At 34.2% G+C, this 25,532-nt stretch overlaps 2 protein-coding genes across 4 annotated transcripts; one reads left to right on the top strand and one right to left on the bottom strand.

Moving 5' to 3' along the window:
• Positions 1-16,924: 16,924 nt before the first annotated feature.
• On the top strand, positions 16,925-17,428 carry LOC147524719 (uncharacterized). The gene has a single exon (XM_086576087.1). The coding sequence runs from the start codon at positions 16,925-16,927 to the stop codon at positions 17,426-17,428; it is 504 nt and encodes a 167-aa protein (XP_086432213.1).
• A 1,035-nt stretch (positions 17,429-18,463) lies between these two features.
• On the bottom strand, positions 18,464-25,511 carry LOC147524718 (uncharacterized). Of its 3 annotated transcripts, XR_015220502.1 has the most exons (8): positions 25,377-25,511; positions 24,634-24,763; positions 23,566-23,727; positions 22,326-22,372; positions 19,828-20,050; positions 19,619-19,718; positions 18,960-19,026; positions 18,464-18,890 (listed from the first exon to the last, which is right to left on the bottom strand). XR_015220502.1 is itself a non-coding variant. In XM_086604098.1 (7 exons), the coding sequence occupies exons 2-7, from the start codon at positions 24,710-24,712 to the stop codon at positions 18,839-18,841; spliced, it is 630 nt and encodes a 209-aa protein (XP_086460224.1). In that variant the 5' UTR covers positions 24,713-24,763; positions 25,377-25,511; the 3' UTR covers positions 18,464-18,838. The 3 variants fall into 3 exon arrangements, 1 of the variants encoding a protein (XP_086460224.1); XM_086604098.1 differs by lacking the exon at positions 19,619-19,718; XR_015220506.1 differs by lacking the exon at positions 18,464-18,890 and having other exon boundaries at positions 18,978-19,026; positions 19,619-19,731.
• Positions 25,512-25,532: the final 21 nt, after the last annotated feature.

Genomic DNA, 25,532 nt, shown 5'->3' with positions numbered 1-25,532 from the left:
AAACGATTAGTGCAATGAGCTCTATGCAAAGGTGAGAAGTTATAAACATTCCAAAATCCCAGCCCACCACTAGACGCAGCACGTGGACCCACTTTGTAGGCCCACAATATCCCCCATTGAGTTAATCTAGGTGTTTAGGAATGTTCCTTTAGTCCTTAGGCGTGTAGCGACACCATTTGATGTTAGCTCTTTTGATAGTTTAACGTATTTGCAACACGAATCCTCAAAAGGTACTACTAATCAATTTCACCTTACTCACGTGATTCGCATGTAAAATTACAGTAAGGGTGTTCGTGCAAACCTTAGGACTAGGCCAATTATCACCTGAAATTTAACTTTTAGAGGGAACTAGTGAGAAGGTTTTTGAATGATCTATTTCTACTTCCTAAATACGACTTACTAAACAAGTTATTAAAAATTACAATTTTGTTTCTTAAATAAAAGAGAGAGAAAGATACGGAATGATTAATCTTACTCATGCAAAGATTAGTTTCATAACTTTTTAGAAAACAAAATCACTACATCTCTAATCTCTAGCACAATATACCTATATCTAAACATATCATGTTAGCATGTGGAATTGAACTGATATTTCATCTCTGAAATATCATTCCAACTCCTAGTTCTATTTTACAATAGTTGATCAAATATTGGTCAATCTCTGTCATTTTGGGACAGGATGAGAAATAGAATCGAAGTCTCTAAGTAATGATTATGGAATCCAAAATCATAGCCTAATCCTCACATGAGCATCATTAACCCTCCCCTTGGAGGTTTTGGCTCATGATCCTTAGAATGATTATGCCAGATGTTGATGTATGCCAAGTTAAAATGAAAAGAAGAAGAATAAGAAGAATGTAAGCTAGAAGGCAAAAGATTTTACGAAGAAAACTAAAATGACTTCCGTTAATACTATTACAATAACTTAAGTTTTTCTAAAAAAATCAAACATGCATGAATGAGAGTGCATGCTCCCATTCTCCATTCAATACATATTAGAGCATTTTCCTTTCCTCCCACATAAAATTACCTCCTCACATTTACTCCACTTTAATTTGATCTTATCTCCAAACAAATCAAGCAAAAACTAAACACTATTTTTGCACAAAAGTTTAGTCAAGGCATTTAAAGACATGCAAGGTGTCAATTTGTGCCAATAATTTGCACATTTTGTCTTGACTTGCTCTATGATTGATGACTCATTCAATCTTGTGGGCCTACAAAATGGATCCACATGCCGCGTCTAGTGGTGGGCTGGGATTTTGGAATGTTTATAACTTCTGACCTTTGCATAGAGCTCGTTGCACTGATCGTCTGAGCAGCTCACTCGCCAAAATCGGAGTCCTGGTTCAAGAGATATGAGCTTCGGAAGTTTGATGCTTCTATGCTCGTAATCCCGTTCTAACTTGATTATGTCCTGTTTGAGTCTCCGAGCTTTAGACCAACTTTTTTGGGCTTCACATAGGCTTGGTAGGAAGACTTCAGATATATACACTATTCTCATGCTTTAATACAGGTTTTATCATCATTTTTACATTAACTGCAAAAACCTGCCAAAGTACGAAAATATAATTATTTCATGATTATTAAACACATAATCAACCAATTTGTTATGTCTCTACGGGGTCTAATATTACAGTTTTGGGTGCTTATCAGTAGGTAATGTTCTGTTTTTCAGGAATTTATATCTATATTATTGACAATGTTCCACTTTGGTACTCCAGTTCTAACACCGTTATAGCCTTCGTGGCAGTTAAAATTGACGTGGCATGGTCATTTATCAAGCTTAAATCCATAAACACAAAATTGATCCTCTTCTTCAAATTAAAAGAAAAATTGGGGATATCACCATAATACCTAATACTCATAATTCCTAATTCAAAACTCAAGTTGATTCAAAGTAAAATAAAAATTTGTCTTCTTTTGCATCTCACTTCTATAAGGTTTCTCTAACCATAACCCATTTTAGGTTATTCTAGCCATAACCCCTCTTAGGTTTCTCTAACCATAACTCGGCAACAACTAATCACTTCTCCATTTTGCTTTCCTTATTTTTTAGGAAAGATGAATTATTGGGGAAGTAGGTAGCTTCGTCGAGATTTGCATATTGAATGATGGATTTTAGTGGGGAAATGATGGGAGATAATAGATTTCTCAAGATATGCATTTCACTAGAATGGTTTTATAGAAGATGAGGAGCAAGATGATGAATTCCTCGAGATTTACGTTTACAAGATGATGATTTCTAAAAATAATTACCATATATATATATATATATATATATATATATATATATATATATATATATATATATATATACAATTCACAATTGTACTTGCCACGTCATCTATTCAAGTGACATTTGTCATTTTTAACAGCCTTGTGGGCACTTAATTAACGGTTTAGAACTAGAGTACCCAAAGCAAATAAAAAACTGTTTGAATAATGCTGATATAAGTTCATGAGAAAAATAGTACATTACCCGAAGTGTAAAAGACGGAATAATACAATTGCTTATTTTGTATTTTGAAAGTTTCTAAAACGGTGGTGGAATTGTGATCCAGGTGGTGGGAAAGTGAGCATGAACTTGGCTCAAAAGTACCAATTTCTAAAACCAAAACTATTATCTAACTTTTGGTAAAGTCAAAATTTCCACATATCAATAGAATGCCAAGATTAGGAGTGGAACATGAATGTTTTCGAGCGGGTGAATAAGAATAAGCAGCATTGTTTAGCAATATTAGGAGGATGAGAGGGGTCGTGGGGTCTTTCAATAGATGAGAGGTTGTGATGCCAAAACTGGGTGACATATTATGACAAGATAGCATTCTTGGATGAGATCTTGTGGCAGCAAAATGCTATAGTTGGATGCGTTGGGAGGGGAGCTCATATACAAAGGTTGTCGTGTTTGGCAACAAGTAACATGTGGACACTTAGGTTGTGTTTTGTTCAAGGAAAAGTGAGGAAAAGAAAGTATTTTGTTCAACTGTTTGGTTCAACCCGGAAAATGAAAAATTGGAAAACGGAATCTTTAAATGGGTTGAAAAGGAGGAAAACAACCTCCACTTTCAGAAAAAAGAAGTTGTTTTCTAACTTTGGCCACCCACGACTCGCAAGAGAGGAGGAGAGATGAAGATGTTTTGATTGAATGCTTCGCAGGTTATATAAGCTTTGATCCGGTACTCCCGAGCTAAACTCAACTAAAAATAAATTTTCCCATTTATAACCAGACAAACATAATCCAGTTTCTTAAAAAACTAATTCATGGAAACACAAATCAAGGAATCTAATTTTAATTTGGAATTGATTTTCAGCAAACCAAACACAGCCTTAATCATGACAAACCCTTCATGAGTATATTAATCTTGACACTTAACCTGGCTTGTGAAGGAATTGATGTATTTGATGTTTAAACATTCTGTTTACATATATGTTGACTTTGTGCTCTAATCCTATTTCAATATCTAGTTACATCTGTACTACTTTATACTACTATTTATGAGAGGCCTAAATGAGCTAGCCTAATAAGTTGTGCTATCTCTGTCACCCCTCTTTTTGGGCCGCGGTATTCCCAGAAAATGGAGTTAGCACCCCTTTGCCTAAATCCATGGTCCCCTCCATTTAATGAGACATTTTCTATACACCCTGCCATCCAAAGCACCCCACCCCACTTTTCGAGTGAAAAATGAGCTACGGCAGTTGATTGCCGTCAGTGTTGTCTTTTATCGACACTCTTATGTCGTGGGTTTGTTCTGTTGGCGGCATCTGGCTATCATGGAATTCCAGTAGGGGTAAAGAAATTTTTGAATGAAAAATGAGCTATGACAGTTGATTGCCGTCAGTGTGGTCTTTTGGCGGCACCCTTGTGCCGTAAGTTTGTTTAGTTGGCTTGTCGTGGAATTTCAGTAGAGTAAAGAAACGTGTTTGGCATCAACTTCCTTCTAATTAAGCATGGTTTTTCGATCCTTATATTGAGATGGTATTAGATTGTAGTATTAACTATACAATAATAGACACATCGACATGCATATAAAAGATACGACACTTCTGGGATTCCAGTATCACAACTACAGTGTCGAAAAAGATAACCGCAAATCAACTTAGCATTTGCATACACAAATAACACCAAAAGTTTCCATGTGAACCAAATCGTATTAAGAGTATTGTGCTAATTAGCAATATGGTCTTGCCACGCCCATGCAACAAAACCATATATGCATTAAGCAACTTCTAATCTACAACAACAAGATTGCATTGCTTGACTCTTTGAAAAGACTCATCTGGAAACCGCGAGACTTTGCCCAGATAAAACCATAACAGAAGGGGCACCACATAGGCAATGAACCTTAGCACCACCATACCATTCAAAGTTATAATCATAGGAAAATTCAATTCCAACAGGTATATCTTGTTTGGCAAATATCCTAACTCTAACTTCCCCCAACATATTCCACTTTCTTGTTTCAAAATTTGGTTGGCTGGAAGTTCCAAAAAGTATGAACCGAGAGTCAAACCAGAAATTTTCGAGTAAAAAATGAGCTACGGCAATTGACTGCCGTCAGTGTTGTTTGTTGGTGGCACCCTTGTGCCGCGGGTTTGTTCTGTTAACGGAATCTGGCTGCCGTGGTATTTTTATCACTCATATTTGAATGAAATAAATTTTTGTGGAATTGAAAATGGTGGGAGTTTGGTTTCGCTAGGACAAGAAAAGGAATGGAGGGAAAGTGTCAGATGAGAATGAGAAATATAAGGTTTGGATTTCTTTTTTCAAACTTGGGTACCTACTTGGACAAAAAAAGATGGGGTGCTTGGTGGGGGTGGTAAACCCATATGAAGAAGGGACGCATGTGGAATAACCATTATTCCACTACCCTTTTGCCAAAGGGGTGCTAGTCCTATTTATGGGGGTGTCAATACCGCGACCCCTTTTTTTTTGGGTGTTCGTTTTTTTCCAACCCATTCAGTCAACATTCAACAAAGACTACTAGACCCATTCCCCACCCAAAAATAAAAAAAAGTAATTGCTGGACCTAAACACGAACAGAAAACGGGTTAAATTGTGTGCTACGAGCCGAGGCCCATGAACCAACTAGTTTAGATATATAAGTAGATCATTATGACTTTTGCACCCCGCGAGTATATGTACACAAGTCATGCTTTAACATGCATATATGGTACTGGCCCTGCGATTTGTTTAATATTGGTATATTTTTCAAGTCCTTAGATATATATTATAGCTATACCCTCTATGCTTTATTTTTCACGGCTTCACAGAGTCTCCAACTTTTTGTAAACTCTAATAGTAATTAAAAAAAAAAAAAAAAAAAAAAATATATCTTTAGATATATATTATAGTTATACCCTCACCAATCTATTTTTTGGAGTACTCACAGAGACTCCAATTTTTTCTAAACTCTATTACTAATTATGAAAAAGTAGGATATAAATAAAGAAACAATCGCATCTAGAGTAATCCCATCTAGAGTTTCACAGAGTCTCCAACTTTTCCTAAACAATATAGCTAATTACGGGAAATTTTTTTTTTAAAAAAATAGAAAAAAAAATAACTAAATTGCAAAAAAAACAATATTTTCAACCAAAAACGGTTTTCCTAAAATCATTACACTACAAAGAATAGTTTCCACACTAATCTCAGGTGAAGTTTAACATAACAAAGTTTCTTTCTAGAAAATGATAATGAAACTATGAAAGAACAAAGGAAAAAATGAATTGAGTTGCTTGAACATTTACTTTATGCATTTGTTAACCACACATGTGACTAGGAAAAAAGGAAAAATAGTAAACTAATCATAAAATAAGTAATAGTGTACACCTAAAACAAATAAAATTGTATAGTATGCACTATATATATGGGCCTAACAAATAAAGGTGGATCAATTTGAGGTGTCATCTACTGTGGGATTTAGACATTTAGTCATAGTTAAAGATTTAAAAAACCACAGGCCACAATAATTACGACATATTCTAATTAAATTTCTGAATTTTATAATTTTCAATTTTAGCGAAATAACGAGATTCAGTTAAAACGGACGTTGGCTTAAATAAATTATATAACTATTGATTCATTTAAAGTGGACGTTGGGCTTAAATAAATTATATACCAAACCAAACCAAAACAAATTACATATGGAAAATTAAATTATACAAAAAATAACATCACAAAATATATAATAGCAAATGAAAAAAAAAAAAAAAAACCAATAATGACAAATATTTTAAAATTTATATAATATTGCATGAAACTAACGTCAAAGAACAAATAAAACTAGATGCAAATGCATCGAACTAACCTCAAATAATATTTAACGGGAAATCAGAAATTAGATGCACATGCAAGCATTAAACTAATCTTAAAAATTAATTAATGGACAATCAAAATATTGATACAACTGCATTAAACTAACCTCAAAAAATAATTAACGATAAATATAACTTGGATGCAAATACATCGAACTAACACCAAAAAATAATTGTCAGAAAATCGGAAACTTGATGCAAATGTATTGAACTAACCCTCAGAGATTAAATTAACAGAAATTGAAACTGGATGCAATTGCATTGAACTAACCTAAAAAAAACTATAAATTGGAAACAGGATGCAAATGCATGAAACTAATCTTTAAAAATAATTAACGGGAAATCGGAAACTGGATGCAACCACACTAAACTAATTTCAAAAAATAAATTGGATGCAAATGCATTGAACTAACCTCAATAAATAATTAACGGAAAATCGGAAACTGGATGCAAATTCATTGAACTAATCTCAAACAATAATTAACGGGAAATCAAAAACTAGATGCAAATGCAACCTCATCGAATAATAAACGAGAAATCGGAAACTATATGCAAATGTATTAAACTAATCTCAAAAAATGATTAACTGAAAATAAAAAACAAGATGCAAATGCATTTAATTGAGCTCGAAGAACAATTAGCAGAAAATTGGAAATTAGATGCAAATGCATTAAACCAACTGCAAAAAATAATTAACAAGAAATCGGAAACTGGATGCAACTGCATTGAACTAACCTAAAAAAATAAATAACAGAAAATCAGAAACTAGATGCAAATACATTGAACTAACCTCAAAATATATTTGTGTTATATGTTGTGGGAATGTCTCAATAAGTATAGTTTTGCATTTAAAACGGTATTTATCTTATCTTTTTTCATATAATTGGGAACACATTGATATTCAAGTAGCTTCAATATGAACTTCGTCTTATTAGACAATCTCACAAAACTTCAATCAAACTTCTATTATTAAATAACAAATGAAGTTGAAGGGTTTTATCAATGGTGAGTTATTTTTTTTTAATAGAGAGTACGTAGGGTTTTCATGTTATAAGAAATTTGGATGAGTGATCAATATAATATTTGTATATAATAGTTATGTATATATATTTGCATATATTTTTCAGAATAATTAATATGACAGGACCCGTTTGTAGATAATCTTTGAAGATCCTACATAGTGAGTCAGTTATAATTTAAAGAATAATTAACGGGAAATCGGGAACTGGATAATCTTTGATGATCCCATATAGTAAATTAAGCATAATTTATTTGTATGCCATATTTGCAATGACACTACAGATGGATAAGTAGAAAGTTGGTATTACACACCACATTGGATAATTAAAACGAAATTGAAAACTGGATTCAAATACATTGAACTGAGCTCAAAGAGTAATTAACGGGAAATCGGAAACTTTATACAAATGCAATAAACTAAACTCAAAAAGTAATTAACTAGAAATCGAAAACTGGATGCAACTACATTAAACTAACGTTAGAGAATAACTAACGGGAAATTAGAAATTGGATGCAAATCCTTGAAAAATATTTAACGGGAAATCGGAAACGGTATGCAAAAATGCATCAAACAAACCTCAAATAATAATTAACAGTGAATCAGAAACTGGATGCAAATGCATTGAACTAACCTCAAAATATAATTAACATAAAATCAAAAAGCAAATGCAACTGCATTGAACTAACCTCATAGAATAATTGACGGGAAATCAGAAACTAGATGCAAATGCATTGAAATAACCTCAAAGAATAGTTAACGGGAAATCAGAAACCGGATGAAATTGCATTGAACTAACCCCAAAGCATAAATAATTAGAAATCATAAACTAGATGCAGATGTATTGAACTAACCTTAAAGAGTTATTAATGAGAAATCGGAAACTGGATGCAAATGCAATGAACTAATCTAAAGACTAATTAACGAATATAAAAACATCAAAAAATGGATGCAACTGCACTTAACTAACTTCAATGAATAATTAATGGGAAATCATAAATTTGATGCAACTGCATTGAACAAACCTCAAAAAATAATTAATGGCAAATCAAAAACTTGCTGCAAATGCATTAAACTAACCTAAAAAAACAATTAACGAGAAATCGAAAATTGGATGCAACTGCATTGAATTAACCTCAATGAATAATTAACGGAAAATCAGAAACTAGATACAACTGCATTAAACTAAAATCATAGATTAACTAACAAGACAGAAAATCAGCACAATGCGAAACCAGTTGAGGTGGTTTTTAATAAGCTGGTGCGTGATTTGAGAAATTATCTTCAAGTTACTAGACCGGAAATCAGTGACAGTGCTAGTGGAAGACGCCTGTTTGTCAGGCTAGGTATTACTACTCTTTTCAAACAGCAGGTACATACAAACTGTTCATGGATTCCCCCCGCGGGTAATAGATTGAAAGCTAACACAGATGGTGCTTTAGATGACAATGGTCCAGGTCATGGAGGTGTCATTAGAAATAATGAAGGAAGGGTATTGGCTGCGTTCTGTGGAAATGGAGGACTTGCGTCAGTTTTATTCCAAGAACTAAAAGCGATAGAGGTATGTATAGAGAGATGTTTGGCAGAAGGCTTTTTAGAAGTTGAAATTGAATCAGACTCCTTAAGAGCCATCAAAGCGATAAATAAATTAGAGAAACCACCTTGGTACTGTCGAGATGTGGTGGCAGCGATTGAAAGGAAGAAAGATGGATTCAGATTCATAACCTTTACTCATGTGTTTCGTGAAGTGAATAGGGTAGCGGATTATTTTGCTAGTTTGCATGGAAATATAATGGTGAATTTTCTACGGTTCACTTTGCACATCCATTAGATTTTCCTGTGCAGGAAATTGTAAAAGAGGATGCGAGTGGTAATATCTATGTAAGGAAAAGTTAATTTAATGCAGGTGGGTGTCTGCCTAACCCTAGCTTATTTGGAAAAAAAAAAAAAAAAAAAAAAACAGAAAATCAAAAATTGGATGCAATATCTTTGATGAATATTTAACGGAAAATCAGAAACTGGATGCAAATGCATTGAAATAACCTCAAAGAATAGTTAACTGGAAATCGGAAACCGGATGTAACTATATCGAACTACCCTCAAAGCATAAATAACCGGAAATTGTAAGCTAGATGCAAACTAACCTCGAAAAATAATTAACGGAAAATCAGAAACTAGATGCAGATGTATTAAACTATCCTCAAAGAGTAATTAACGAGAAATTGGAACCTTGATGCAAATGCAATTAACTAATCTCAAAGAGTAATTAACGAAACATTGAAAACTAGATGAAACTGCATTGAATTAATCTTAATGAATAACTAACGGGAAATCGTAAACTTAGTGCAACTGCATTGAACTAACCTCAAAGAATAATTAACGGGAAATCTAAAATTTGATACAACTACATTGGATTAACCTCAAAGAATAATTAATGGGAAATCAGAAACTATATCCAACTACATTAAATTAGCCTCAAAGAATAATTAACGTAAAATCGAAAACTTGATACAAATGCATTGAACCTCGAAACATAGTTGTATTATATATATAGGGAGAATATAATATCTCGACAAGTATAGTTTTGCATTTTAAGTAGTGTTTATTATAATAATTTTATTATGATTGGGAATGCCTTGCTATTTAAATAGCTTTAATATCATCTTCGCCACATTGGGCATTCTCGCAAAATTTTAATCAAACTTTTTACCAAGGTTTGGTGTTTTCTTTTTATAGAGAGTGGTGCAAGAAATTTGAACAAGTGATTAATATAATTTCCAAATCTCATAGCTATGAATAGTTGCTAATATTTTTTAGAATAATTTAATATAACGACACCCGTTCGTAGGACGGGTTCGGAAGCTAGTTGAATATGTATATCTAAAGCGATGCATTAAAACTGGAGCCTAGTCTGGTCTGCTTTTTCATCCTCATTTATATGCAGCAGTGCATCATAGATGCTAATGACCTAAGATTTTCTTTTTTCTTGCATGTGTAACTTCTACTTAGTTGACCAAAAAGAACAAATTACAGGCTTAAAATTTAAGTTATTTGCTCGTCTTTTTGCTGGCCAAATGCTATTTTGTACAACATTCATCCCCACCCTTGTTGAAAACTAGTCCTCGAACTAGGGCCTCACCAATTTACCGTCATCGCCTAGTGTCTCCTGAGCGCACACATGAAATTGCTAGAGATAGGGAGATGCTGATGTAGATGATCCAAAACATGCCTGAGGATTCTTATGAACTCTTTTTGAAAGATATAGTTAATAATTCAATGGTAAAAGAAGTTGAACAAGGAACAGTGACCTTAGAGAAGAGGGAAAAATCTAAAGAGCATTTATCCCCAAGTAAGCATGGGAAGATGAGAGGAAATGGTAAAAGGGAAGGTCTGTTGAGAACTGGAAGCATGAATGATGAACATATAGCTCTTAATATGTTCATCCCAACTTCTTTCTCAATAAGAAAGAGCTCAAAAATCACACCAAGGCCCAGGTTGTTCCTATGGAGCGAGTATACAATTTTCTTTTTCTCTTACATTTCTTTTTAAAAAATAGTTGTTTTTTTTCCATTCTCCTTATGAAGGATTCTCAATACACCAAGAGTTTTGTGATTTTTCTAGAAAAAAAAAATGGGAATGAATTTTACACAGACCAACCCCTAAAACAACGCAATCTAGGGGCGGTTTGAGATCAATTTTGCTTACGAAGGGTAGCCTATATCACCGAGTTATTCTCCCGGGTCAGGACATTCCATGTCTTGCACAGTAAATCCCCCCAACTTGTGTAGCTAAAGCTCTGTCTATCTAGATTGGGTTCACCACAGAGCCGACACGAAAGTTGCCTGAGATTATCTATTATGATATGGTTTGATTTCTAGAAAAAATTATTAGCGTCTAGGATCACAACTTTTGAGTACGAGTTTCTTAAAACATCACTCTATAGTTTTCAAGACTAGAGGATATAAAAATGAAAATTATACGCCACAGAGTAACCAAAATGATACCGGATTTACGTATAATTTTATCTTCTTGTCAAACACCCTATATATGGTTAGAGATACATTTAGATTGAGAAAAACAATTACTCTCTAAACACACACACACACACACACACACACACACACATACATACATACATTTCATATGTGTCCGTTTAGATAGTTGTTTACGTACTTTACGTTTTACACTTTTTCAATCGTAGTCATGCATACATGTTTGATCTTCTACATTACATATGTTTTCATAAATACAAAAAGATATTTCATAGTAGAATAATAATCTCTAGTATAATAAAACCATGTATTTCTCATTCTATATCAAACAACTCACGCCTCGAACTTATTTGGGGGTGGCGTATTTTCATAATGAAGAACAGAATACAGGTGTATCGCCATAATCTCTTTCCTTATCTCTTCATACTTTGAGGACAAAGTATATTTCTATTTGGGGGTGGTATAATAACATTTTGCAAAAACTAGACAATTTTCTATAGTAGATATAATAATATATTTCTTTCTAAAAAAAAATTGAAAAAGTACCAAAAATATTTTTCTGTTTAGTATTAAAAAGACTTGTTTCTTTTTTCTATGATGAATAAAAAGTTTAGAAGTCTCATTATAGCAATAGAGTAAATACTTATTCTTCGTACTTAGACTAATATACGTACAATAGTTTCTGCATCTTTTCCTGAATGACATACATAAGCTTTTGTTTGTATATAGTAGTGAGTTTCCGAGACCAAGGTTAAAACAATTAAGTTCTATATCTTGTGAGAATCTAACCAAAAGCCTCATCTGAATGATTATTGAGTGATAACACAAAAGATGTCCGAATAGAAAGACTACACGTCCATTTGTTTGATCACCACGTCATATCTTAAGAGAGAATTTAGGTCTTTTTTTTTTTTTTTTTTATATAGCCAAATAAACGTTAAAACCCCAAAAAGATAGTTTTTCCTCAAGTTACCATTTTTGAGCCTTCACCATTTTCTAAAAGCTTTTTTATTCTTCGCCATAAATTCCTGACCCATTACAATACACAATAAAAAAGCTTACCCAGCTGACGAGTCGAGAACTGGATGGATATCAGAAAAAAAAAGAAGAGAATACCTTGTACAAAAATAGATCAGTTAGTTGGTTCGAAAAGAAAAGAAAAGAAAGACTCATAAAAAACCAAAACTCCAAAAAAAAAATTCAAATGAGTCAAAAAACGAATCTCCCAAAAGTTTAAAATAAAAAAGAGACGATCTCAAAAACAAAAAGAAACAAAAGCAAAGTTAGAACTCCCAAAATTCAAAATCATATGGAGTCACAAAGTCAAAGGGCTAAAAGAAAAAATCACAATTCGGAAGCAAAGAACAAAACGAGGTTCTTCTCTATTACAAGGATTTTGAAGACCCAATTTCTTAACTTATCAGATTTTGTTTTTCGCTTCCTTTTTCTTTCTAGACCATCACCCTAGCCCCATAACTCCTAATAAAAGACCTCTAGCTCAATTAGGAATAGGATGGTGTGATAGTAAGTGGCAAGCGTGATCGATCGACCCCGATTTCTTTAGACGTCATTTGAGTATGCGAGGAATATAAGTGCTCGCTGCACTTGAGAGAACGAACCTTGAGTGAATCTATCAGAGAGTTGTGATTGCAATACATCCCTGTGAGAACCCACCTTAAGGACGCTCTCCAAAAGTCTCGGAAATGACTCTGCTTTTGCATGTCATTGCTCATGTTTTGCACATTTATCTTTAGGTCATTAAATTACTATACATATGTTATTCTAAGTTCCAATGAGCTTGTCCTTATTCCTCACTAACGAGATGTATGGACTTCTGAGAATGAATAAGGAAACAAGACCCCTTGTACTAAATAGAAGAAGTTTGTGAGTACCTTCACTGTAAAAGTCTCACGAGACTTAAAGCTCGTCCACTAGGAAATTCGTAGTGGTTGAAGGCCTTGTTGCATATAGTCAATGCAATCACACTCTGCGAAATGAGATTAGTATAACTTAACTTATAATAAATCACTCATTTGTGATCTTAGTTTTTTCTCTCATCTTTTCTTGAGGACAAGGAAGATATTATTTGGGGGTGGTAATCAGCTCCCAAATGTGCATTTTATTATCCTTACATTACTACATTGCAACCCTTCTTACGCTTAATGAAAATACAACTCATAGCTTTTATTGCATTTTTCAAGTTACAGAGAAATTCAGACTATTTATCATAAAAGCTACGTCTTACCACCAAAAAGAGTCTGAATTACGCTTTTTATGAAGACCTGAAGCTGCTATGAAAAAGTATTGAAAAAGTCAAAGTCAAGGTCAAAGGTCAAGGACTCATAACCACAGAGCTGAAAGGCAAGTCCTTAACTCAGAAGACCAGAGATAAATGTCCTCAACTCAAAAGATGGCTTTCTCTAAAACCTATCTTGATCAAGAAGAAATAAAAAAAAAAAAAGCAAAAGCATAAAGTAAAGGGTAATGTGTCTCAAATGTAATGGAGAAGGGCAAATCAGTTATTTGCATAAAGTAGGGGTATAAGAACTAAAAGTTAGGGAGAGAAAAACACCTAGACTTAATCTAGTGTCATGTAGGATTTATTTTTCTAGTCTTTTTTTCATTCAAATCATTTTACTTTATTATTCTTCATTTCAATCTTGTATTTGCTTTTGTTATTCAATCAATCAATCTTTTTTTGTAGTTGTTATTCCTTTCAATCAATCATTTTCTTTCATTTCTCTCAGGTTCATGTTATTTTAATCTTTAAAACAACTTAAGCTTTTGATATTCTTCATAAACTAGAAATCAATACAAATCCTAAACTAAAGATCCTACCTTCCTTTTTTCAACTCCTAACCATTCAAACTCTAAACAATCTATGGTAAACCTCACTTCTACTCTTTTGAAGTCACTCACAACTAACTCAACTTCACTAGCCGAATAAGGTGTGCTCTTTCTGTCACCCCTCTTTTTTGGGTGTTCATTTTTTTTCCAACCCATTCAGTCGACAAAGACTAATGGACCCATTCCCCATCCAAATATTTAAAAAGTAACTGTTGGACCCAAACACGAACAGAAAAGGGGTTAAACTGTGTGCTACTAGTTGAGGCCCCTGAACCAACTAGTTTCGATATATAAGTAGATCATTATGACTTTTGCACCCCGCGCGTATATGTACACAAGTCATGCTTTGGGGCAAAGTCCAATAGTGCGGCAAAACACCAAATATCTGGAAAATTATGATCCAATGGTGCGTCAAAACGCTAACCCGCGAACACTATCGGTATAAGTTTACCTATCTATAGCGTCAGTTTTAACGAGATAGTGTCAAGTTTACACGCCAATATGAGTGGCGGGTAAAAGAAATCTAAGCCACACGCTACACTGTGTGGCAACTAGAATTTTTTTTTTTTTAATTTTTTTTCCCACATGCCTTTGAGAATGGCGGTTGGAGAGTGGAGAGCAGGGGCGGCGCTGAGCATGTGCGGGGAGGGCGACCACACAGGACCCCAAAATTACCTATAACATGTTGATTCCAAAATAAATCAAATTAATCCAAAATTCTAGCCTAAATTATTCTCTTTATTCTCATATTCTCTCCATTAAAATAGGAATTGAAATAATTGTCTTACTAATTAAATTATGTTTCCAAAATAAAGTTTTATTTCTTCATTCAATTAAGTTAGACAACCAGTTAAAACAAAGAAACAAAAACAAAAGTAAAAAAAAATAAAGAAGACTAATAGTTTTTTATTCTTCTTTCACACAATTTCACACTCTAATTTTCAATTTTCACAATCTCTTGTTCCATCAAATTTTCTATTTCTATAGGCTCAATAATTTTATTAGGTTCTCGGATAAATCTCAATTTATTTCAATGATATTCATTGTGTTGGTGTTGCTTAATTTTTCAAGTGTTGCTCATGCAAATATGTATGTATTGATTTACTATTGTATTACACTGTCAAAAAACATTTGTTTTTATGGCCGAGGGCCCTGTTTCGACATTATGCAGAGGGCCCTATAAATCTCATAGCCACTCCTGGTAGGGAGTCCAAAAAAAAAATCCTTCCTATACGCCATTGGCACGGCGGCTGTGAAAAACACCATTGGTTTTGAAAACACTAACCTGCTAACTCTATTCACTATACTATTGTGGTTTGCTGGGATGGCACACCAAATCATTGGACTTAGCCTAAAATGCATATATGGTACTCAGCCATGCGATTTGTTTAATATTGGTATATTTTTCAAGTTATATCTGTATATCTAAAGCGATGCATTAAATCTGGAGCCTAGTCTAGTCCATAGTATAAAATATCGCGATATATCGTGATATGTATTGAGATTTCAGCAAAAGATATGAATATATCAAGGATATGCTAAAGATATTTTCCAGTATAAAATCTGTAAATATCCCCGATATATCGTCAAATATCGCGATATATCGACGATATAATAGATAAGTATGACAATATATCACTAATTTCGTTCTAATTCAGATTTATTTGCCACTGAACAAGATCAAGCTTAAGCGAAACCATGAAGTTCAAAAAAGGAAATGAGGTGGAAGTGTTGAAAAGAGAAGAGGTAGTATGAATCCTGGTTTCCTGGTATAATCATTTCAGAAGATATAGATATACATACACTCTTAGGTATATACTTGTCAATTATGAAGATGTTAGGCCTTATCCGTCACCAGTGAAGGGAATAGGAGCGGATGGTTGGTGATTCTGCAGAAGCTTTTAATCTTCAATGTTGGAGGGTAAAGGTCGTGAAGGTGCTGAACAATAACAACTTTGTGATTAGATTGTGGGTCCATCCACCTTAAAGGATTCCAAAGATCTAATTTAAGGGTGCGGCAAGCTTGGCAAAACAACAAGTGGGTTGTAATTGAGAAGGTATAGATTAATTTACCTTTTCATCAAGAGGTAACTAATAATCATTATGGAGTATGTTCTGTGTACTGAAATGATTTACTTTTTTAGTATCAATGAAAATTAGTAAACTTTGTCTTCTCTGCTTAAATATCATGAGTGCCGTTTGTTGCACTCTTAAACCTTGAAAATTCTGGACTTCAATGGTGTTTTTTAGAAACAAAGAATATGTGGATATTTCAAATGTGTGGATATTTATCGATATATCGATATTTATCAATATATCCACGATATTTACAAATGCCCCGATGTAAAATATCCCCACACAGGAGGATATATCCACAATACATATCCATAAATCAGAAGTTGATATTTTGCCATATCCCGATATTTTGTAGTATGGTCTAGTTTGCTTTTTCATCGTCATTCATATGCAGCAGTGCAGCACAGATGCTAATGACTTAAGATTTTTTTTTCTTGCTTGTGTAACTTCTACTTAGTTGACCCAAAAGAACAAATTACAGGCTTAAAATTTAAGTTATTTGCTCGTCTTTTTGCTGGCCAAATGCTGTTTTGTACAACATTCATCCCCACCCTTGTTGAAAACTGGTCCTCGAACTAGGGCCTCACCAATTTACCGTCGTCGCCTAGTGTCTCCCGAGCGCGCACAGGAAATTGCTAGAGATAGGGAGATGCTGATGCATATGATCCAAAACATGCCTGAGGATTCTTATGAACTCTCTTTGAAAGATATAGTTGAGAATTCGATGGTAAAAGAAGTTGAACAAGGAACAGTGACCTTAGAGAAGAGGGAAAAATCTAAAGAGCATTTATCCCCAAGTAAGCGTGGGAAGATGAGAGGAAATGGTAAAAGGAAAGGTCTGTTGAGAACTGGAAGCATGAATGATGAACATATAGCTCTTAAGATGTTCATCCCCACTTCTCTGTCAATAAGAAAGAGCTCAAAAATGGACCCTTGCTCGAAAATCACACCAAGGCCCAGGTTGCTCCAGGAAGAAAAGGTCTTTGATAAGCAATGGTGGAAGAATAAGTTCTCAGTTGCAGGAGAAAGTGAAAAGAACAAAGCAGGAAGCATGAATAAAAGCAGAGCATGCTACAGCACTGGCAGACAAGTCTATTTCATAAACAATTATGATGTGATCAGTACTCTGTATTTCTTCTTCCTTTATATTGAGCACTTTAGTTTTTTTCACGCATAAATTTTATACTGTAGAGTAGGCGAGGAAGAGCATCACAACAAAAATTAAACGAAAGAAATAGATTAGTGATATTGATATGTTCCCATATTCCTCTCACAATCAAGTTCGTAGGAGCAAATAGTGCCTACATAAGCACAGGGAAAGCTATTTGTACTGCCGACCATCTTGGCCTGGCTAGTGTTTCATAAAAAACTGAAGGAAGTTTCTCAAATCAATTAACTTGTTCTTCGCTTTCGTCATTGAAGCACAACATTCTCTATTCTAGATTTGTTTCCTTTTGAATGTTCTGAATGCATGTGATGTGTCCATTAGTTAAATCTGACTACCTCTGAAGTGTACAAATTATATATAGTTCTTGAACACGGCTTTCTCTGACTTTCAGGATCATATGTGGTTTATTGCATGACTGCTGGTTGTTCTCCTACTCTAGGGAAAGGAAAAGTATCGGACAGAATGACACTCTTTTAAATTGAGTGTCATTCAGATATTTTCAACTGGTTGCCTTACGTTACTCAGTATAGAGGAAAGAAGACGTCTTTTAAAGCAAGTTAAGCAACATGAACCATAGAATGTGTAGAACTTAAGATCCCTTTGGATCGGAATTTTGTTCAAAAACTGTAATTAGACAGTTTTATCTTCCTCTCTAACTAGTGTAGTTACTTCTGGAAAATCAATGGTATGGTTATGAATACATATTTAGACTTTACTTGTATATGAGAATATGAGAATATGAGATACAAAAAATGTATTGCGTCTGTTATGCAAACGTAGTTTATACTTTATAACGCCCAGGAATTTCAGAGTAGAACAGCAATATAGATTGTAACAAGCATTCTAAAACAAGTGCAGTAATACGATGTCAACTTTTGTGTATATTAGAGCCCTTGCAAGTGATAAAGTGGACTATGTAAAACAGCTAAAACCATCAATCATGCATTTATGCTATACTTTCAAAATGAAATAATCCTAGTAGTTGGCTGAAGAAAACTGCAAGTCCTTCAGACCACAATTGATATCCAAACAATAAGACAACCATTTTAGCAAAACAGATACAAATAAAATATCCATTATCTTTTAGCTTCCATGTCTCCAATTTCACGCACTTCACATTGTGCTCTATTTTATCTGTCAGGTCAAGTAATTACAAATCGTAGATTGAAACCTTCTAGCCACAAAAAATCAACTACCATTATGCCACATGAATTTCACAAATTTTGTAAGAGTATAATATAAATCTGTGTTAACCTATCGGCAAGATATTTGAGTATAGTCTCTCTCTCCCTCTCTCTCTGTATATCTTTGCTTTACCTTTCATTTTGTATTTCTTTTTCTTTAACTAGCTATGGTCTGTTGTTAGTGGAAAATCGCAACTCCCAAAAGATCTGGTGGGGCATAAACAAGCTTTAGAACCTACCAACCATCATCCTCTGAATCATCCAATAAGATACCGCTGACATGTTGCCTGCCCATGACATATGATATTAGGGAATTGAAGGTAAAAATGATCACAGAATGACTAATAACATGGTACCTGCGATATGCAGGAACAGCACGGGAACTGAATTTCATGGATAGAGAACCCTGGCTGGATGGCTGGTCTGCAGTTAGGAGGGCAAGCAAAAAATTATATCTCAAACAGATCTAATAGGACAAAAAACTCACAGATGTTATTCCATACAAATAAAATCATAAATACCAATATAGGATATACATCCAAATCATGGGAAACAAAAACTAGAAGATAATGCAGAAGTGGTATAAGGTTCTGATGCTCCATTCAACACAATGTGTTTACTTGTTGTTTAAACTTCAGGATGATTACCGGATGTGTGTGTTGGGGGGAGGGAGGTTTTTACTAGCATCTTCCTGTTATACATAGGCCTATATTAACAAAAGAAAGATCAACAAAATCTATATTCATTCTTTGTGTTGAACAGACTAATTCAAATTAATGGTTCCTGTACCTTTTTCATCATCTGTTTTCTACAAATTAATGATACACTTTTCCTTTATCTTAAATATTTTATGGTATAGTTAAAGACAATAGATTATTTTTTGAGACAACACTTGCGCTCAATTTCTGGTCAACAGAGATAATGGAAACATTTTGATCTATATATGAAGATTTAACACATTTTAAAATCTAACATCTACACTGGGTTTTACATAGATTAGTAACCATTATATTACCAACTTTGCTTCTCATTGACTTCCGAAAAAGTTCCGAACGTCCTTGAATGTTCAGTAGATACGCAATCCAATCCAACTAATGCTTGACTCCAGTTTCCACCTTTAAAGCATTGCTTCAAGGATAAATGATCTCATGATGAAGATAACCAAAATTGCTTTCTCACCACAATTAACAGCATAAAAATGCCTACAAAATTAATAGCACTCACCTAGAGAGCTGGTTGCATCACAAACTGTCGTAGTATCCAAGTTAATGAGAGGAGAAGCGATGGGGGATAATCTGTCTGGTACTGTAAACTCCGAAAGCTTTTGTTTCTTTGAAGACAAAGCCAGGCTAAGTTGGTCTTTCTCTGATACGGCAAACTCCAAAAGCTTCTGTTCCTTTGAAGACAAAGCCCGGGTAAGTTCGGCTTTGATAATTTCATTATTTTCCTGATTGATCAAAAGGACAAGTCAAATTGCAGTACACGCACTTCTACACCATCTGAAAGAGGTGGCAAGATAGAGAAATCTTCTAGCATATAAGTACGTATATAACAGTTAAATTCCGTAGTCCCAAGGGATTAAGTAATCAAGAATGGATAGCCAACTACTATGGAAAACGGAATTTTATGACTACAACCAAATGTCTGTTATCAAGTAAAAGCAACATGATAGATCACATAATAATTAGAAATCACAACTACTACAAGAAACTAAAATACTATCAAGAGATATCACATCAGAATGTTCCCAAGCATAATATTTCTCCAAATGATCAAGTGATTCTTTATGTGTGAAGACTGAAGAATAATTAACTAGACTAGTACATGTATTTATTTTCTTTTAGACAGTTGGAACACGTTAAAAAAGGCCTAGAACTTCTAAGGGATTTTGAAAGAAGCTCATAACATATTCTTAGATGTCGGCAATTAATACTTGAAATTACGCGACAAGTATAACTCAACACCTTTAACTTGCAAAACTAACTAGTAGAGTACTACAGAGTACATACGATTGAGTCCGGGCACCAGTGAAAGATTAACCTCAACTTCACTGTTCGGTTCCAAGTTTGGCTGTGTAACAAGTTATGTTATTGGTGAATGCTTATTCACATGACCGGAACGCTTAGGGTATTCTGGCCGTATAAAAGAAATAAACAGAATCACCAAGGTCAACTTGGTGAGCTCACAGTCAAGAAAAAAAAGGTTGTAGTAAACCCTAATATTGCTATTAATAGTTGTACTAAAACCTAAATAACCCTTCATTATTCTGTCATCACTTGGTTGCTTATGTATCTTCTTTTCCTCTATGAAACAAATAAAGGCCTGGATTTTTATTTTTATTTTCTTAATTTTTGATTGGCAAGTCTTTTTAATGAGATCAGTAACTCGGTGATGCTGGAGGGGTTCGAACCCCAAACCTCTGGTATCACCACCCAAAGGTTTTACCAACTAAACTAGCTAGCACCTGCAGGATTCAGAAAAAATGGTAACTAAAACCATATACTTTTGCATAATTAAATAAATCTGAATGCAGATATATGAGTTCAATTACCACAAAGCATGCCACCCTTGTACTTCTTCAACATATAGTGCACATTACTAAAACAACTAGTACCAGAAACAGTGTTAAAATAGATGAAGTAGGTGGTCTTCTATGCCTCAAATATTTTTGACATCTTTTAAAAGATTTCTAGCAACAACTAAAAAAATTCTGAAGATGAATAAGACATAGAAATAAAGATGGATGGACAAAAAATGCATAATGGATTATAGCCTCTCATGATTTTCCTTAACAAAAGATAATCTCGAGCTCACAACTAGCATCTATGCATCAAACTTGAAAATTTAATCAATAAGCATAATGAATTATATAATTCAATTAGTATTGGCGTGTGTTTCTTAATTCTAAAGAATAAGTATCAAAAAAAACTTCAAAGTTAAAAAAACAGGTTGAAGTGAGATCCAGGAGGACTAAATGAGTACAGAGTCAACCGACAAATAATGTTAAAGGGTCAAGTCAATCAAAATACAAATTACCATCCCCAAAACTTCAAACCTTTCATTAGTTGCTTCCATCTGATAAGTTTGTAGTGAGAAACCAATAGGATGTGCATTAGTTAAAATCAAATTAAAAATATCTCAAAATTTTAAAGTTTCTAAGGCAGGATATTAGAGTGGCTTAAATAGTTTAGTCATCTTCCTTTCCCATATGGTGATATGGATGTATATAGAGATCAAAGTTCATTGTTATACAACACTGAAATCATCTTTTTGGCATAAAGTATGAGTATGCCAAGTATTGGTGGCAAAAGATGATCAAAAGAATCAAGAAAGTTAGTCTATAATTGGACAAATATGGAACCGAAGCTATATTATAATCAAAGGCTCACAGCATCTCAAAATCCAAAGGATATATATTTTTTTTCTTCCGATAACCTCTCTCAAGGATAAATGCTATAGCTTAGTAACAAAGTGTAATCCTCAAGGAACGATAGCCTTCTGCCCTTCTTATACGTAGGACAGCAGTAAAGTTACAAGTAACAAAGATAAGTGTTTAAAATCTTTGAGGACATATGCAGGTGAATGCAAATAAAGTTCAAATTGGCAAACTCAATAAATTTCATATAATAGATGATTATGACTATGACAGTATGCCTATGACTATGTCCATGACTATGACTATGATTACGACTATTATTATAACTAGGCAAAACTAAACTAACCTTTTCAGCAGATAGCTTGTTTGTTAACTCATAGGAGCGCTGCTGTTCTGCATTGGGAAAAGCCAGAAAATCATAAGACAGTTCGAATAAATTATGTTTCTTGCGTGCGAAGCACATGAAGAAAGCAAGTAAGTAAATGAGGAAATGTTCCTTATTACCACCATTATGGAGAATTCCATAGAGACTTAGGCACATTCTCAGTCTTAGTTTGATTTCAGTCTCTTGGACTACTCCCTGTTTTTTATTTATCTAATCCAAGAATATAATTATCAGAGGACTGGGAACCAACTGGCACAAGTGGGGTACCATACAACTTCTCAACCAACTAGCACAAGAGCGGGGCCATATGACATCTTATGGAATAATTGACAAGAGGCCTTTATGGGATCATGTAAAACGTTTACAAGGGAGGTGGGCTAATACTTATCTTTCTACTTGCACAAATGTTAATCAAGCAATGTGGTGGATGCATTGCAAATTGCAAAATATGTTTTCATCTCTCACAAACCATTCAATCTTGGATCAATAGTTTAACATTTGAAGGAATTATGAGTTGTGAAACTTTGACTACCAAGCTTCTCGGCCTTGTTGCATATCAGTTCTACTATTGTGGCATCCACACCTAATCACCTCGTCTAAAGTAACCAGAACCATTTGAAAGACGCATGCCTATTTCAATTAAGAGAGAAACAAACCACACCATCTTTTGGCTTTTTCATCACAGTTTTCTAGTCTCCTACTTGCACCATCTCCTACTTGCACCATATTGATCTCATGGATTGTAACCGTTTATGTTTCTTCGTACAGGTCCAAGCATCTTGACAAGTAGGTCTTCTACTCTTCTATATATACATAGCACAAACATCTAGATAAGATACAATATGAATTTTACTCTTCATCCTTCTCTGTTTATATAGTTACAACTTTTGTTCATTTCCATCCCTTTTCCCTGGTGAAGGTGGAAAAGGTGGGTTGAGCCCAATTTCCCAAGGATTGACCTCTTAGGCACTCGACGCCTTCATTTCTAATATAAATATAATTGCCATTGCCACTTAAGAAGTAAAATAATTCTAGCATGTAAATGTCAGAACAGGCAAGTAACATCAACAAATAGTTTGATGAAGTAGAAGTGCAACACTGACAGGCAAGGATAGCTACTTGCAGACCAAATGCTTTGAGTTAAGACAAAAATGACAATATTGTCTAGATTTATGAATGAGAGAAAAACAGAAGTTACAACCTTTTACAAGTAGATCATGCCTGCTTCTGGATGCTTTGAAAATCTGCCAAGATATTATTGCTACAGCATCATTAGCAGATGAATTCATGAGTCTATCAAGTGAAATAGTAATGACAGGAGTTCCCTTAGTCTTGTGAGCTATTAACTTTGCAAATTTGGCACCTGAAACACCAAAATTCCACAAAGTATAGGCTTCAGAATATCAGATAGTTTCTTATGCATGCAATAAACTTAGAGTCTAGCATATAACGCACTTGAAATTTTCACACAACAGTTTTAATCTACAAAAAATAATACGCGAGAAACCTAATTACGAATACGAAAATCAGTAAATAACAAATGGTATGGTAATACATGAGTAAAGCAGGAAAAGTCGTCGAAAACTAATTATTTCTTGACAGAAGCAATACATAAGATGGCCTATAAATCATATTTGCACCATATTACTATAAGCTGTATCCATCATCCCAATTGGCTAGCAACAGCTTGGATATACTTAGAGTAGTTCCAACCTTTAAGTCTTGTAATTCTCAATTTAACCCAATTACAGGGTCACTGTAATACATCTGAGTTTTCTACTCAAATATTTATCGTACTATGCAATGGAAATTAAAGCGTGCAACCAATGAGAAAGAGATATTAAATTATACATTACACTACTGTTAGAGAGTCACAACTGACATGGAGTTATGGTCTGCCGACAACCTTGTGCATTTGCATTTGCATTTTCAGTAATACATCAAATGCATAAGCATCTGTGCTCGCATCAGTACATTTCCTGTATTATTCCATATGAAAAGCCTCATTTTATTTCGAAATAAGTATCTATATATCATTACAACATTGTTCCCAGCATGGCTGCACCAGTTATTGTACAAGATTTCCCCTTCAAATAATCAGATTAAAAAGAAAAGTAGTTAATGGACATACTACACTCACCATGACCAACACCTGAATTAGTAGACACTTGGAATCCTCCAACAACAAGCTTAACATTGGCAGACTTAATAGAGTCCATGAGATTAAAAAGAAAAGTAGTTAATGACTTAATGGACATACTACACTCACCATGACCGACACCTGAATTAGTAGACACTTGGAATCCTCCAACAGCAAGCTTAACATTGGCAGACTTAATAGAGTCCATGAGATAATTAATGAATTCAGACCACGAGCCTCCAACGCCAATATCATCTTTCTGCCGAATAGAAACCAAAGTCATCAGATTTTGTAGACAATAAGTGATAATCAACAAACTCCAACCACAACAACAACAACAAACTCAATCCAAGAAGACCAACTCGAGCATCTATCTGTGTACTTACAACATGTTACAAGTCCAACTATACATGAGCTAGATACTAAATTGATTATCTGGATCTATAGTGCAAACACCCTAACGTACATTTTCGGCTGTCTAGGACACTAATAGCAGAATAACAAAATAGACCAACACACACACACACACACACACCCAAAACAACACAAACGCGGGGTCCTCCTCGTCAAGATAGATGCTGTGTGTGTTACAATCACTAAAATATCTATATTATCATGTACTTCATATCATTTGTTTTTACTTTTGAGTATGCATTTGTAATAAAAAGAGTTCCAACAGAGGAATTTGTTCATACACTAAGTTAACAAATACTCAAATCCAAGTTACTCAACATTTAACACTCACAAAACCAAAATAACAAAGAAAAAACCCAAATAACAAAAATGGGTATCACATATATATAACCATTAACAAAGTTCAGAAGCAGAAACAAACAAATAATGAAAATGGGCTAATATAGAATTACACATACTATGGATAATATACTATGGACCTCAGGTATAGGCAATGGAAAACAATGAGAAGTGATAACATCTAAACACCAAAGATGAAATGCATCCACCGATTGGCAGCAACAGATTACGCATAACCCAAGACCTGAGACCTCCCTTCCATTCAAGTATCTTCA

Source organism: Coptis chinensis, chromosome 1 (assembly GCF_015680905.1).
Source record: "Coptis chinensis isolate HL-2020 chromosome 1, ASM1568090v1, whole genome shotgun sequence".
Taxonomy (NCBI): Eukaryota; Viridiplantae; Streptophyta; class Magnoliopsida; order Ranunculales; family Ranunculaceae; genus Coptis; species Coptis chinensis.
The sequence above is the reverse complement of the archived record's forward strand: the minus strand, read 5'-3'. Positions and strand labels throughout refer to the sequence as shown.